A 13,227-nucleotide genomic window follows, 5' to 3' on the forward strand; every position below is an offset into this window, starting at 1 on the left:
TACTTTTCTTTTACTTAAATTTTGAATTTTGTTGTAAAATTTTGAATTACAAAAAAGTTTTTGCAAAATACTTTACTTGATTTTTACTTCCGAAGCGTAAGCTTCCATGTTTTATATATGAAAAAATAAGTCTTACGTTTCCATCTATCTGTCGTCTGTCATAATTTTTACTTGACAGATAATCTCCGAAATTACCGGACCGACTGGGTATGTTAAGAATACAGTCTAGATTATTGTCTTCACCAACAAATGTTGCTTGGTAAATACTATTTAAATTTTACAAAATAACATACTCCTATACTTGTACTTTATGAATTCGTCTTGAATTTTCATCCTCAGTGTCCAGATTTTCCCAAAAAATATCAAAATTGTGTAACGACATTTTTACTTCCTGAGCGTAAGCAGTCCGTCGGCCGACTTTCGAGTTTTACGTAGAGTACGAAGAAATAGGTCTCCCGTTTCCGTCTGTCTGTCCGTCTGTCTGCCGTCCCGGATTTTTTTAGACAGATAATCTCCGAAACTACTAGGCCGATTGTTGTCAAATTTTGTATTTGTACTAGGAATAACATGTAGATGGCAAAACGCTGATCAAAATTTGTCTAATCATCTCCACCATTAATGTGATGACGTCACTTCAGAATTGCACATAGTAAATGGGTTTTAAATTGTATGAAATAACATAGTCCTACACATGTAGTTTATGACTCCGTATTGAGTTTTTACTCGTAAAATCTAAATTTTTGGAAAAAATCAAAACCATCAAACAACATTTTCCAATTTAATTTTGAATCTGCAAAACCGAATGCTTTGAGATCTTGCAGATGTTTTCAAGTTATGATAAGCATGATAAATTTTTAATCAAAATATATTTACTCCCCTCCAAAAAATTGATGACGTTATCTCAAGATTTTACAGAATAAATCCTATCTAAAATTGCAAAATATGATCAGTCTATACGTGTTATTTAACATTGCATTCATATTTTTTAAATTTGCTTATACAGGGTGACTCAAAAAAATTAATGAATCAGTCAACTTATTTTATTGAATAAATCAATACTACTAACTCTTGCAGACGTGTTAAAGTAATTGTAAACCTGGTAAATTGTTAATCAAAACATATCTGTTTATTCCCTCCAAAAAATTGATTATGTCATCTCAAAATTTGGCCGAATAAATTCTACCAAAAATTCCTTAAACAGGTGGGTCAAAAAATTAATGAATGAGTAATCAAAATATATTTACTTATCCCCTCCAAAAAATTCATGACGTCAGCTCAAAAGTTTGCTGAATAAATCCTATCTAAAATGCAGAAAATATGATGAGTCTGTACTTGTGATTTATTAATCCATTGATATTTTTTGGATTTATATGTACAGGGTGATTAAAAAAAAAATGAATGCGTCAATTTATTTTCTTGATTAAATCAGGAATCGCTCACTCCATTTTCTCACAAAATTTGAAGAATACAATATTGTTATTTTTAGTATTACACTGCCAATCCAAGTTGATATACGTGTCCTTGTTTTTTCGTGCACTGGTGACTAGTATTATCCATGTTGATGACGTCGTCACAAATTTTTTATTAGTCAAATTAAGAAGGGGTCACCCCATTTTCTCGGAAATGTGAAGAATACGCACATCTTTATACCGGGTGTCTGGAAAATGGCGGATTAACTCTTCAGTACGTTATGTACGAGGATTTCGGGAGTTCCAAAAAAATAATCAAAAAATTCTTTATGATATAGATTACGAAAAAAACGTAATTTTATAAAAGTAATACTGGCAACACTGCATGCACCTAATGCTTACTTTCTGATTTCTTAGTAACGATGGTGTCTGAAATCTACCTTTTATTTTTTTAGGACAATAACCATAACAACCAGTAGTCATTAATCATTGTGCATTATTATTAATAAAACAAGCTGTTATTTTTCATTAAGAAATAAACCAAAAAAAACTTTTCATAGGACATTTATAAATTATAAACAAAAACCACAAAAGAAAAATCCATTAAAGCATAACCAACTAAACACTAGAGAAGATGTTCAAAATTCCTGCCTTGTGGATATAAGTAGGCTCGTACTGTTTCCAAATTTTGAACATGCCGTCTAAGAAAAGAGAGGGTGGGTGGGCGGGGCTAGTAGGTGCTGTAAGATAAGACTAATTGTGGCAAATGAGATACCCTCTAAGAAAACAGAGGGTGGGTGGGGGGGCTTGTACCTCCTAAGATAAGAGTGCTTTTGACATATGAGATACCCTCTAAGCAAAGAGAAGGCGGGTGGGCGTTACTACTATCTGTTAAAATAAGACCAATTTTGGCAAATGACATACCCTCCATGAAAAGAGAGGGCGGGAAGATGGGTCTGGTACCTGTTAAGACTGATTTTGGCAAATGACTTATTCTCTAAGAAAATCAAGAGGTCAAAAAATTTTTTCAAGTTTATCCACCAACAAAATACCAAATTTACTCAAACATAAAACACCAAGAGGCCTAAAATTAACTTCGAACATTTTAAACCAAAGGTTTTGAAAACTTTCGCTTTAAATCAGGCAAACATTGTTGTCAAATGGAATTTTATCAAATTATTACAAAAACAACACAACCATATCTTTGTACATTCTAACTAAAATGGTAATTAAACGGGGTCATGGGCGAGAGAAATATTAACTAAAAGTTTTATTACTAGTGATTGTGATAATGAATGTGTTGTTTAGTTGTTAAACATAGCAAAAGAACCAATTTTAAAATCTTTATAACTCCACCAAAATGTGAGAAGGAATTTTTTTACTATTTTTCCCAGACTTACCAGTTAATTGTTAAGAGCGTAACGGAGAGTTTATCCGCCATTTTCCAGACATCCGGTATAATAATGATAAAATAAGAATTATAATGTTCAGAACATTTTGTTCGGTTGTGGTTTAATTAATAATTTTAGTCCTGTGTTTTGAAAAGACAAACTCATTCACATATTTCAAATCAAACTAATTTCTACGTGACATTCTTTCGATGTATAAACATAAATAAACACTTGAGCGTCAGATTGGTATTACCTAGTATTGAAGGACAAGGGTTGTTAGAGATGGATTATTTTAAGTTCAACATGGTGAGTCATCAGAATCTGACAACGGACTGTCAGTCAGTAGCGTAACATGCATACTTCAGAAGGGGGTGGTTTTTAAATGTATTTTTTTAATCGCAAACAATAACACGCGGAAACATACACTTAAGTGAACTGGTCAACACGTTAACACGAATGCGGATGCATCTATTAAACATAATCTAAACAGGTACAGGTATCCATCGCAGGTAGAAAAATTCACTATGACAGTGTGCGCCCATTCGAAAATGCTGGATATGTTTCATTGTACTTCAGGAGCCAGGGAAGTTCTGTCGTCTTCTAGGTTCGATCATGGAGTCTTGAACTTGTGCCTTTCCCCCTGACAGTTCAAATCCCATCCTTATCGAATGTTTTTTTTTTTACACTGTGACTGGTATAGTCTATATTTTTTTATTTATATAATATCATACGTATCGTGAAGTAAATAAAATCTTGCAAAATCTAATTTTATATTTTTTCGAAAAAGTGCATTTCTTCAATTTTATTTAAGGAGCGATGAAAGTTCTGTCTAGATAACGTTAGACCAATTTTTACTTACAGCAGTTATATATAGGTCAAATAATTGTTTTCTTTTTAAATCATGTACAACGACATTTACAGAAGTTTAAGTCCTCGTAGTTTTGTGTAGAGTACAGTTAATCTTCTAAGTACTTCACCTTCTTGCTTAGTTAAACTCGGTCGAGCTTGCAGCGTATTTCACATCTAGAACTCTGAATGCTTCACATTTTTCTTGTTTAATCACAGCCGAGCTTACGGCTTGTTATTCAATTATAACTACTTTCGTTTAAACAAGAAGCGTTAAATTTTTCGGATCGATTTTCGAGTCCAGCGCCAGATGTCGAAGTTCGCTTAAGCCATCTTCACCGAAAATGAAACGAATCATTTAGAAAGAGGGAAACGGATAAGGATTTGGACTTGATAAAATTGGGGCTTCGGACGGATATAAAAAGCAGCGACAATTAACTAATTAAAAAAATTCGGTCTGGAACGAACGCCCTAAGCTTATTACATTTTAACGGGTGAATATTTGAATAAATATTTTTCGCAGAGAATGCGATTGTGCTAGTACGATTATTAAAAACACTCGTTCTTTTTCCGAGGGCGAATTATAAAAGATGTCGTAATTTGACAGTTGCTCAAAACCTCGTAGGGCCGATAAATCCCAGTCTCGATGATTAATCGTCCATCGAGCAATTTGTTACAACACAAAAGATAATCTATTGACAGAGCCATCGATCTGACAAGAAACGACTTTTTCCCAATCTCACTCTCATTTTATCTCAAACGGCAAGGTTTGCGTGAAGCAAACGCAAGAATCGGGCCTCCATTGCGATATGTCAACAAACAAGCAATATCTTGCAGACCATTATTCTCACGATCATAGGGGAGTGGGCGAGGGTTAAAGGTTCTATAACGTATGCTTGTAGGGAAATTGGATCGTTTTGGGGTTCAAAGAAGTGGATGTATTGTCCAAAGAACAAAACAATGACTCAGTTCTTGGTTTTACAACAACGCAGTTTATAAAAGCTGCGGTGATTTTGACGACTGCAGTGTGAAATTAAATTTACTTCAAGGTCTTACACAAAATGAAAAAATCCATAGCACATTACACATTTACTATGGATTTTTCCATCTGCTACAAAATTTGAAATGCGTTCATTCAGATGATACAACTGACAACGAAAACTCGCTAAGTGATATTTAACTACGCTGCTGATATTATTGAAACTATTCTTTTTTTTCTTTTGATTGAAATTGGAGATGTCAATTTTTAAATGGTGACTGCTTTTAACGTTATCCATGACAATAATTAAATATGTTAATTTGTTATGTAGCGTCGTATTATCGAGGAAGACGCTCAGACCAATCACTAAAAGAAATTTTTTCTCTGGATATACTTATTACTGTCTTATCAATTAAAATATTAAAAAACTACTTCATAAGATTGAGTAAAAGAAGAAAACCAAACTAATTTTTAAATTTTGGATTGCCGTAATGGCATTTAATAATTACGGCTTTGATGAAAAATTCTAAAGTTGTTTAGATGGAACTTCCCCCTTGTCTGAAGCACAATAATTAAACAGGTCCAATTTTTTAGATGATCTTTAAAATTAATTTTGATTAACTGTTTATAAACATTATGTCCACGATAACTTTAAAGTTTCAATGTGTTCAATTTTGTAATTTCTAAAAGACACTGCAAAATTCTGTTATAATGAATATTTTCTTAAAAACCTACATGTACAATGGTAAAAATAAAGCTGAATTAATATTGATCCGATAGTTTCGAAAATTACTTGTATAATCCTAATAAAATCACCATCAGACGACAGAAAAACGGAAATGAGGCCCTATTTTTTCACATTAAACGTTTAGAAAACATAAAATTATGAAATTTTGTAGCTATATTGACCCAAATTAGCTTCTTAATGGTGGAGAAGACTTTCAGAAACAGTGACCAGTATGTATAAAGTGTAGCTGGTAATCATGGCTTTTTATCACTACCAGTAACACATTTTCCGACACTAAGCACTAAATTGAATGTTTTAATTTTAATGCTTTTTTTTTCTAATTTAATTACGGACGTTGGTTTTCAGTATTTTTTTTTTTAATTAGGGTTGTAGATGAAAAATAATTTTCAAGATTTCAAGTAAGGTTACAATTACTTTTAAAGCATTGAACAAACTACTGGACTGATTGAAATTTTAGATATACCTTAACAACACCGTGTAATAATTGAAACGCCGGCCCGGGTTGACGTCATTTCAAAATCGTGCTAAGGAAATCCTATTTTAGATATACAAAATAATATCTTCTGTAACTATTATTTATTAGTTCGTTCCTATTTTCAAATATTAAGTGTGCAATTCAAAATTATAGAATAAAATTTTACAAATTAACTTAGAAATTATCAAAGCCATTGCATTCAAAATTTTATCAAGTAAATCTGATTTAAAATTTACACGAATTATTGTAAAAAAAATTAAAGACGCAAGTTTTGAACATCGATTTAATGTTTACAAAACAACGATTACAATTTATTTGTTCATCCCCTCTAAATGGTTGTTATTATTAGATATCATTTTCCAGTTGTAAACTAGGGAAGTATAAGGTCCACACGGCGAACGTCTACCGTCTTTCACGTTTTCTCGACGTTTCATGACCTTTAGACCTTAGAGTATGAAAAAATCAGTCTTCCGTTGCCGTCTGTCTATCATCTGTCTGTTTGTGTAGATATTCATCAGACAGATAATTTTCGAAACTACTGGACTGATTGTTGTCAAATTCTATAAACATTTTAGAAATATTGTGTAGATGGTAAAACACTAATCACAATTTTTCTGATGATTTACACTAATATTTTGACGACGCTACCTATACTTATTGTTTATGATTCCACCTTGATTTTTTACCCTAGGTAACCAGATTTTTGAAAAAAAAAAATCAAAATTGTATAACACGAACTGAACACTGAAATCTTGCAAACTTTTAGGTGCTATCACAAAAAAAATTCAAATTTTATCATTTTTTGAAAAAGCTGAATTTGTTGGATTGCACTTCAGAGGTAAGAAAAGTTCTGTCTAAATAACCTTAGACCATTTTTCTTTAATTTTTACTTCCCGAGCGTAAGCAAAGGGAGTATTGTAATCGAGTCCGTCGGCCGACTCTCTACTTTTACGTTTTCTCAATCTTTCATGACCCCTAGAAGACGAAGAAATAGGTCTCCCATTTCCGTCTGTCCGTCCGTCTGTCCGTCCGTCTGTCCGTCCGTCTGTCCGTCTGTCCGTCTGTTGTCCCGGATTTTTATTAGACAGATAATCTCCGAAAGTACTCGACCGATTGTTGTGAAATTTTGTACTTATATTAAGAATATCATGTAGATGGTAAAACGCTAACCAAAATTTGTCTAATCATCCCCACCACTAATGCGATGACGTCACTTCAAAATTGTACATAGTAAATGGGTTTTCAATTGTATAAAATAACATAGTCCTACACATGTAGTTTACAACTCTGAATCGACTTTTCACCCGAAACGTCCAGATTTTTGGAAAAAAAATCAAAATTATAAAACAACATTTTGAAATTTAATTTTTAATCTGCTAACCAGAATGCTTTGAAATGTTGCAGATGTTTTAAGGCTATAAAGAGCATCATAAATCTTTAGTCAAAAAATATTTGCTTATCCCCTCCAAAAACTTGATGACGTCAACTCAAAAGTTTGTGGAATAAATCATATCTAAAATGTACAAAATATGATGAGTCTGTACTTGTGATCTATCACTCCATTCATATTTTTTGGATTTGCATATACAGAGTGACTCAAAAAAATTAATGAATGCGTAAATATATTTTATTGATTTAATCAGGAACTACAAAACGGAATGCTCTGACATCTTGCAGATGTTTTAAGGTTATAAAGAGCATAATAAATGTTTAGTCAAAATATATTTGCTTATCCCCTCCAAAAACTTGATGACGTCAGCTCGAAAATTTGCCGAATAAATCATATCTAAAATGTACAAAATATGATCCGTCTGTACTTGTGATCTATCACTCCATTCATATTTTTTGGATTTGCATATACAGGGTGATTCAAGAAAATAAATGAAAGCGTAAATTTATTTTACTGATTTACTCAGGAACTACAAAACCGAATGCTTCGAAATCTTGAAGATATTTTAAAATTATCATAAGCATGGTAAATTTTTGATCAAAACGTATTTGGTCGTCCCCCCTAAAAAATTTATGATGTCACCACAAAATTTTGCTGAAAAAATCCTATCTAAAATGTACAAAATATGGTGAGTCTCTTCTTGTGATTTATCATTCCATTCAAATTTTTTCGGTTTGCATATACAGGGTGACTCAAAAAAATTAATGAATGCGAAAATTTATTTTATTGATTTAATCAGGAACTACAAAACCAAATGCTTTGAAATCTTGCAGATGTTTTAAGGTTATAAAGAGCATAATAAATTTTTAGTCAAAATATATTTGGTTATCTTCTACAAAAAACTGATGACGTCAGCTCAAAAGTTTGCCGAATAAATCGTATCTAAAATGTACAAAATATGATGAGTCTGTACTTGTGATTTATCATTCCAATCATATTTTTGGATTTGCATATGCAGGGTGACTCAAAAAAATTAATGAAGGCGTGAATTTATTTTATCGATTTAATCAGGAATTACAAAACCGAATGCTTTGAAATCTTGGGAATATTTTAAAGTTATTATAAGCATGGTAAACTTTTGTTCAAAATGTATTTGTTCATCCCTCCTAAAAAAATTGATAACGTCACCCTTAAATTTTGCTGAATAAATCCTACCTAAAATGCAAAAAATATGATGGGTTTGTACTTGTGATTTATCATTCCATTCAGATTTTTTAGATTTTCTTAAGAGGTGGTTCAAAAAAATTAATGAAGTCAATTTATTTTATTGATTAAATTAAAGGCAACACTTATTATTAGTATTACACCCCTACCAACCCAATTTGGTAGACACAAAATTTGTTAAAGGAAAAACTCGGTTGAAACATAAGGGTAGCACGCTTATTTACATCGACTTTAACATTACAGACCTGCATTTGTTTTATGCGTTCACTTGGTTCCGCGAATGTGAAATAGACATGTTTATAATCAACCAATTGTGAATTTCACCGTCAAGAATTAAAATAAAACCCAATGTTTTATATAATAAGCGGAAGTCGAAGCAATAAAACCGATGGTCGTTTTGTTTACAGTTTCTCTGTTTGACTCTCACGTATGCTGTTACGCCTGTCATCTTAAATTAAGAATGTTTATACATACACGATTTTCAGTTGCCTCTGATAGGTATACGTGAGTAAATTGTTTCGTTATTTTATTCATTATTACAAATCAATATTCAAAACGACCCAATTCATTTTCCCGAAAATTTGAGAATATAATAATTTTATTCTTAGTATTACACTACATCTATCCCAACTGATATACGTGTCCTTGCAAAAATGTTGATGACGTCATCGCAATTTTTTTTTAAATTCCCACAACAAAAATGTAATGAGAAAAAAACACAATAGGCATGCAGTCGTCAAGTTTCCGACAGCGAGGGAAGTACTGTCTAAACTCTTTAGACCAATTTTTTGAATTTGCATATGCCGGGTGACTCAAAAAAAATAATGAAATCTACTGCGAAAAAAAAACATAATAGACATGCAGTCGTCACGTTTCCGACAGCGAGGGAAGTACTGTCTAAACTCTTTAGACCAATTTTTTTATTTACTGTGACTGGCATTATTTATATATTTTTTTAATTATAGGGTATATCCAAAAAGAATTAAATTTTCCAAAATTCCATTTTATAATTTTTCGAAGAAGCGGGATTTGTTGACCTATATTTTAGGGATGAGGAAAGGTATGTGTAAATGAACTTAGATCAATTCTACAACCAGCGATCGCAAAACTTTTCCAATGTAAGCAGGTGTGGAAAAAAAGCGACAGACTCTAACACTTTAGGCAAACCCCGAAATTAACAGCATAAATGATATCAGTGAATCCATATGTCACGGGTGTGACAGAATGAGGACATTTTTAATCTTTTGTCGTAAATTAGAGATATTTTAGAAGAAATACCATTGGTAGTATGTATATGAGAGTGTCAAGAATTATTTATAAAAAAAAATGACAAGATACAATAATGGGAAAACAACATCTGGCGTCACGGGTGTGATTCGTAGAAAATTGAGTACAATATTTTAAAGACAAATTTTACTATTTCTGCGAATTTCAAAACCATTTTTTCCGTTCCTTCAATACACAAACTAACGAAGACTTGGTAATAGTTTTTGGTCATAAATTACTTGGAATAACCCATGCTTTTTTACACTGCATCATTTTAAATAGTCTCACGGGTGTGACGTAAATTTGCAACGGGTGTGACATACATACCTTGAATATTAAAAATTATAGTAAAACTGGCATAATAAAACAAAATTATATCACAAGAAGAACCATTTTATTAACGTTTTAATATTTTAACATTTTTGATCTGAGAACGAGTACCTTTTGGGTATTATTCACACAGATGTAAAAATAAACAGTTTGCCTTTTGTTTCTTGATCTATGTATTTCAAATTTTGAGTACTATCAACTGGAACTAAGATGAAACTCCTGAAGCACAACAAGCGTGCAGAAGCGACGTAGACATTATTCAGGTATTTTATTTACTCCTTTTTGTTATTTTGTTGTAACTGCTAAAAATGGAAATTCCGTATATGTAAAAATCCCTATATATACGAAATTGATTGCAACCAAATTACTAAATCTACATGGTCTACCTTTGTCTAAAAACATCCTGAACGGTTTATACTATTTATTTGCCAACGGTGGACAAGAGGCAAAGATAGAGGTCCATTTTCCTTTGTATATTTGTGATTAGAAAACCAAAGTTTGTTTCAATCCTTAGAGTTCATAGAACACTCCTAATTTTTTTATACGTGCATTTCAGTAACATCATACATGCATATATTTTTTTTAGTTACATATACATTGCACTCACCATCAACAGAAATTTGAAATCAATGTTAATTTCATTTAATTTTAACTTTTGTACATTCGGACTTGTCACACCCGTTACATTTTTTCATTCGAGAAATTTGATGAACACAATAACTTGATAACGTGTTTTTTATTTTGTATACCAATATTTAACTTGCGGATGAATTGGTTTAAACCATCCCTATAAATTTTTATTAAAATACAGTCACGGCCGTGATATAAAATCTGATTTATATCAACCGCTTAAAAATACTAATTACTATTCGATTCCTTACTAGTCGATTTTAGGTGTTTTATATATGACATATTAAAATTTATCCTGCAATGTATTTATAAAATGATTTCAGATTTTCATGTGCTTTGTTCTAGAGAAAATACGATTGAATCAAACCAAGCACAAAGAGCTAATAAAAGTGTTAGTGCAGGTTTAAAAAGACTAAATATTTTACATAAACAAGTTTTTTTTTAGAAACAAATATTATCTCGGATGATTAAGACTTTAAACTTTTGATCTTCAACATTCTCATATTTGTGCAACTTATTTCATTTTTTATTCACTCAGGCTCATTTCGTGTGGAGTTACTGATATCCTAACCTAACAATTTTTTTAAGTTTTAAACTAGCACATCATTTTTTGGCTGTGTTTAAAATACCGAGTAAAGTGACGTATGACCATAGCACACTTCTAACTAGAAATTTTTTCGGCCACTCATTCTTTCAACTTTCGGGTATTATCAGTTATTGATGATTCTAAGAAAGTGAAGTTACAATCAACATTTACGATTTATCTCCAATGAACTTCATTAAAATTCGTAGCAATACTTTGAATTGATTTGATTGAATAATTTTAACAAAATTTCATTAATTCATCTACTGAAAAAAATCACAACAAAATAATCAAAATGTATAATACAATTTTCACTTTACCTTAGCAAGTACGGAATCAACCCTTTTGCCACCTGGGTAACTCAGTTAGTTGTATAAATAAACTAGAGATATGTGACAAGCACAGGATATCAAAGTGTAGAGAATGTGAAATTCCTGAAAATAGCGCATTTTTAGTTTTACACATAATTAAAATTTATTCTTAAAATGGATGCATTTTAATAATAAAAAGTTGACTATTGTCTCAAAATTCACAGAGCATCTGAATAAAATTTCTCATCAAAAAATGTCACAAAAATTCTGTTTTGAAATAACCTAAGTATGATTATTATTATTGTCAAAGCATCTAGAGCGGACAAACCAATTCTTTTGGCATTATCGACTACCTATAAAGAATAACTTACTAGAATTTAGAAAGCTGAAAATGTGCCAAAATTTGTAGTTAAAACAGTAATCATAAACGATTTACACTGTAGCAGAAGAATGAATTGATTTTTGTAAAATAAAATCACCTATTTATTCTAACTAAAATGGCGACCTCAAATCAGGAACAAATTTTACATTAAATCCCAATGCATCCTAAATATGATTGTTTCAGCGTAAAACTAAAAGTTTGTGAACTTTTTCTGAACGATTTATGCAAGTTTCCTGAAATATCAATTTAAATAAATTAATAAGCAACTACATTTTTATTTATTTTTTTTAATGTACAAGAATATAAAAAGCATAGATTTTAAACCAGTAAAAAAATTTGTTTTTATTTATTTATTTATTTTTTATTTTTCAGTTGAAATATTAAAAAAAAACTATCTAGGTCTTCCATATCTCCAACAGTCTACGTCAAACTCTATTTAAATTCTCCATTCAGCAGCATCAGTTCCCCACCGCGCCTAACCCTAGGTTATCTCGCCAAATTAGATAAACTTTGAACTTCTCCATAACTCATTCTCAGTCAAAACCGTCCCGAATCCAATCCATCACGCGTCAATTAACTCTTTTCGTCGGCGTCTCAAGTTCGCAACTCCCAGCAGCGCTCCCACATACTTACAATGCAATAAACGTGATCCAGACTGGGACACTCCTTCAGCTCCATATGTGTCTCGTTAATACAGGGTGTTATGGAACCCACCCCGTCGTTATACTGGCCGCACTGGTAACATTGCAATGTCGCCACCGACGACGCCGCCAACGCCGCCGCGAAAACGCACGCCGACAGGAGAAAATTCATCGTGATTCGGATTTTTTCTTTCTTTCGTTGCAAAGTTGGCGCGCTCGCCTTCTCTTGTTCTATAGGGTGTGCGCCGCTCGCCGCCGCCAGACCAACTAACTTTAACTTGGAGAGAGTTTGGGAATTGGCCTGCGCGACTCCGCCGAAATTGTGCACTTTTTCCGTCTCATTTGGGGAATTTGTGCTATGACAGGGACGTATTTATGTTTAGGTTTTGTTTACAGAAGCGGAATTCTTGACCGGTCATAAACGGGGAGGGCGCCCCTTTTTACGGTTGTTTTGCTGCTTTTTATGGGGCGGATCGATTGGTGTGAGTGACAAAGGGCGGGAGGAGAAAATAGAAAAATTAATTAAGGGTGGTTACGGCTTGTGGAGATTGCAGGTTTATTCTCATGATGGATGCGACTGTTAAATTTGACAAAGACAAATTCACTTTTCAAGTTTTGGAAT

General features: G+C 32.3%; 1 protein-coding gene across 1 annotated transcript in view; it reads right to left on the bottom strand.

Moving 5' to 3' along the window:
- LOC135143833 (uncharacterized) overlaps window positions 1-12,859 on the bottom strand; it is a 218,298-nt gene extending 205,439 nt beyond the window's left edge. Inside the window, exon 1 of the mRNA XM_064075775.1 lies at window positions 12,598-12,859. Within this exon, the coding sequence (XP_063931845.1) occupies window positions 12,598-12,777 (180 nt within the window). The 5' untranslated portion in view covers window positions 12,778-12,859. The remainder of the gene's footprint in view (window positions 1-12,597) is intronic.
- Window positions 12,860-13,227: the final 368 nt, after the last annotated feature.

Source organism: Zophobas morio, unplaced genomic scaffold (genome assembly GCF_036711695.1).
Source record: "Zophobas morio isolate AGI-343-1 ecotype UQ-CSIRO unplaced genomic scaffold, CSIRO_AGI_Zmor_V1 ptg000004l, whole genome shotgun sequence".
NCBI lineage: Eukaryota > Metazoa > Arthropoda > Insecta > Coleoptera > Tenebrionidae > Zophobas > Zophobas morio.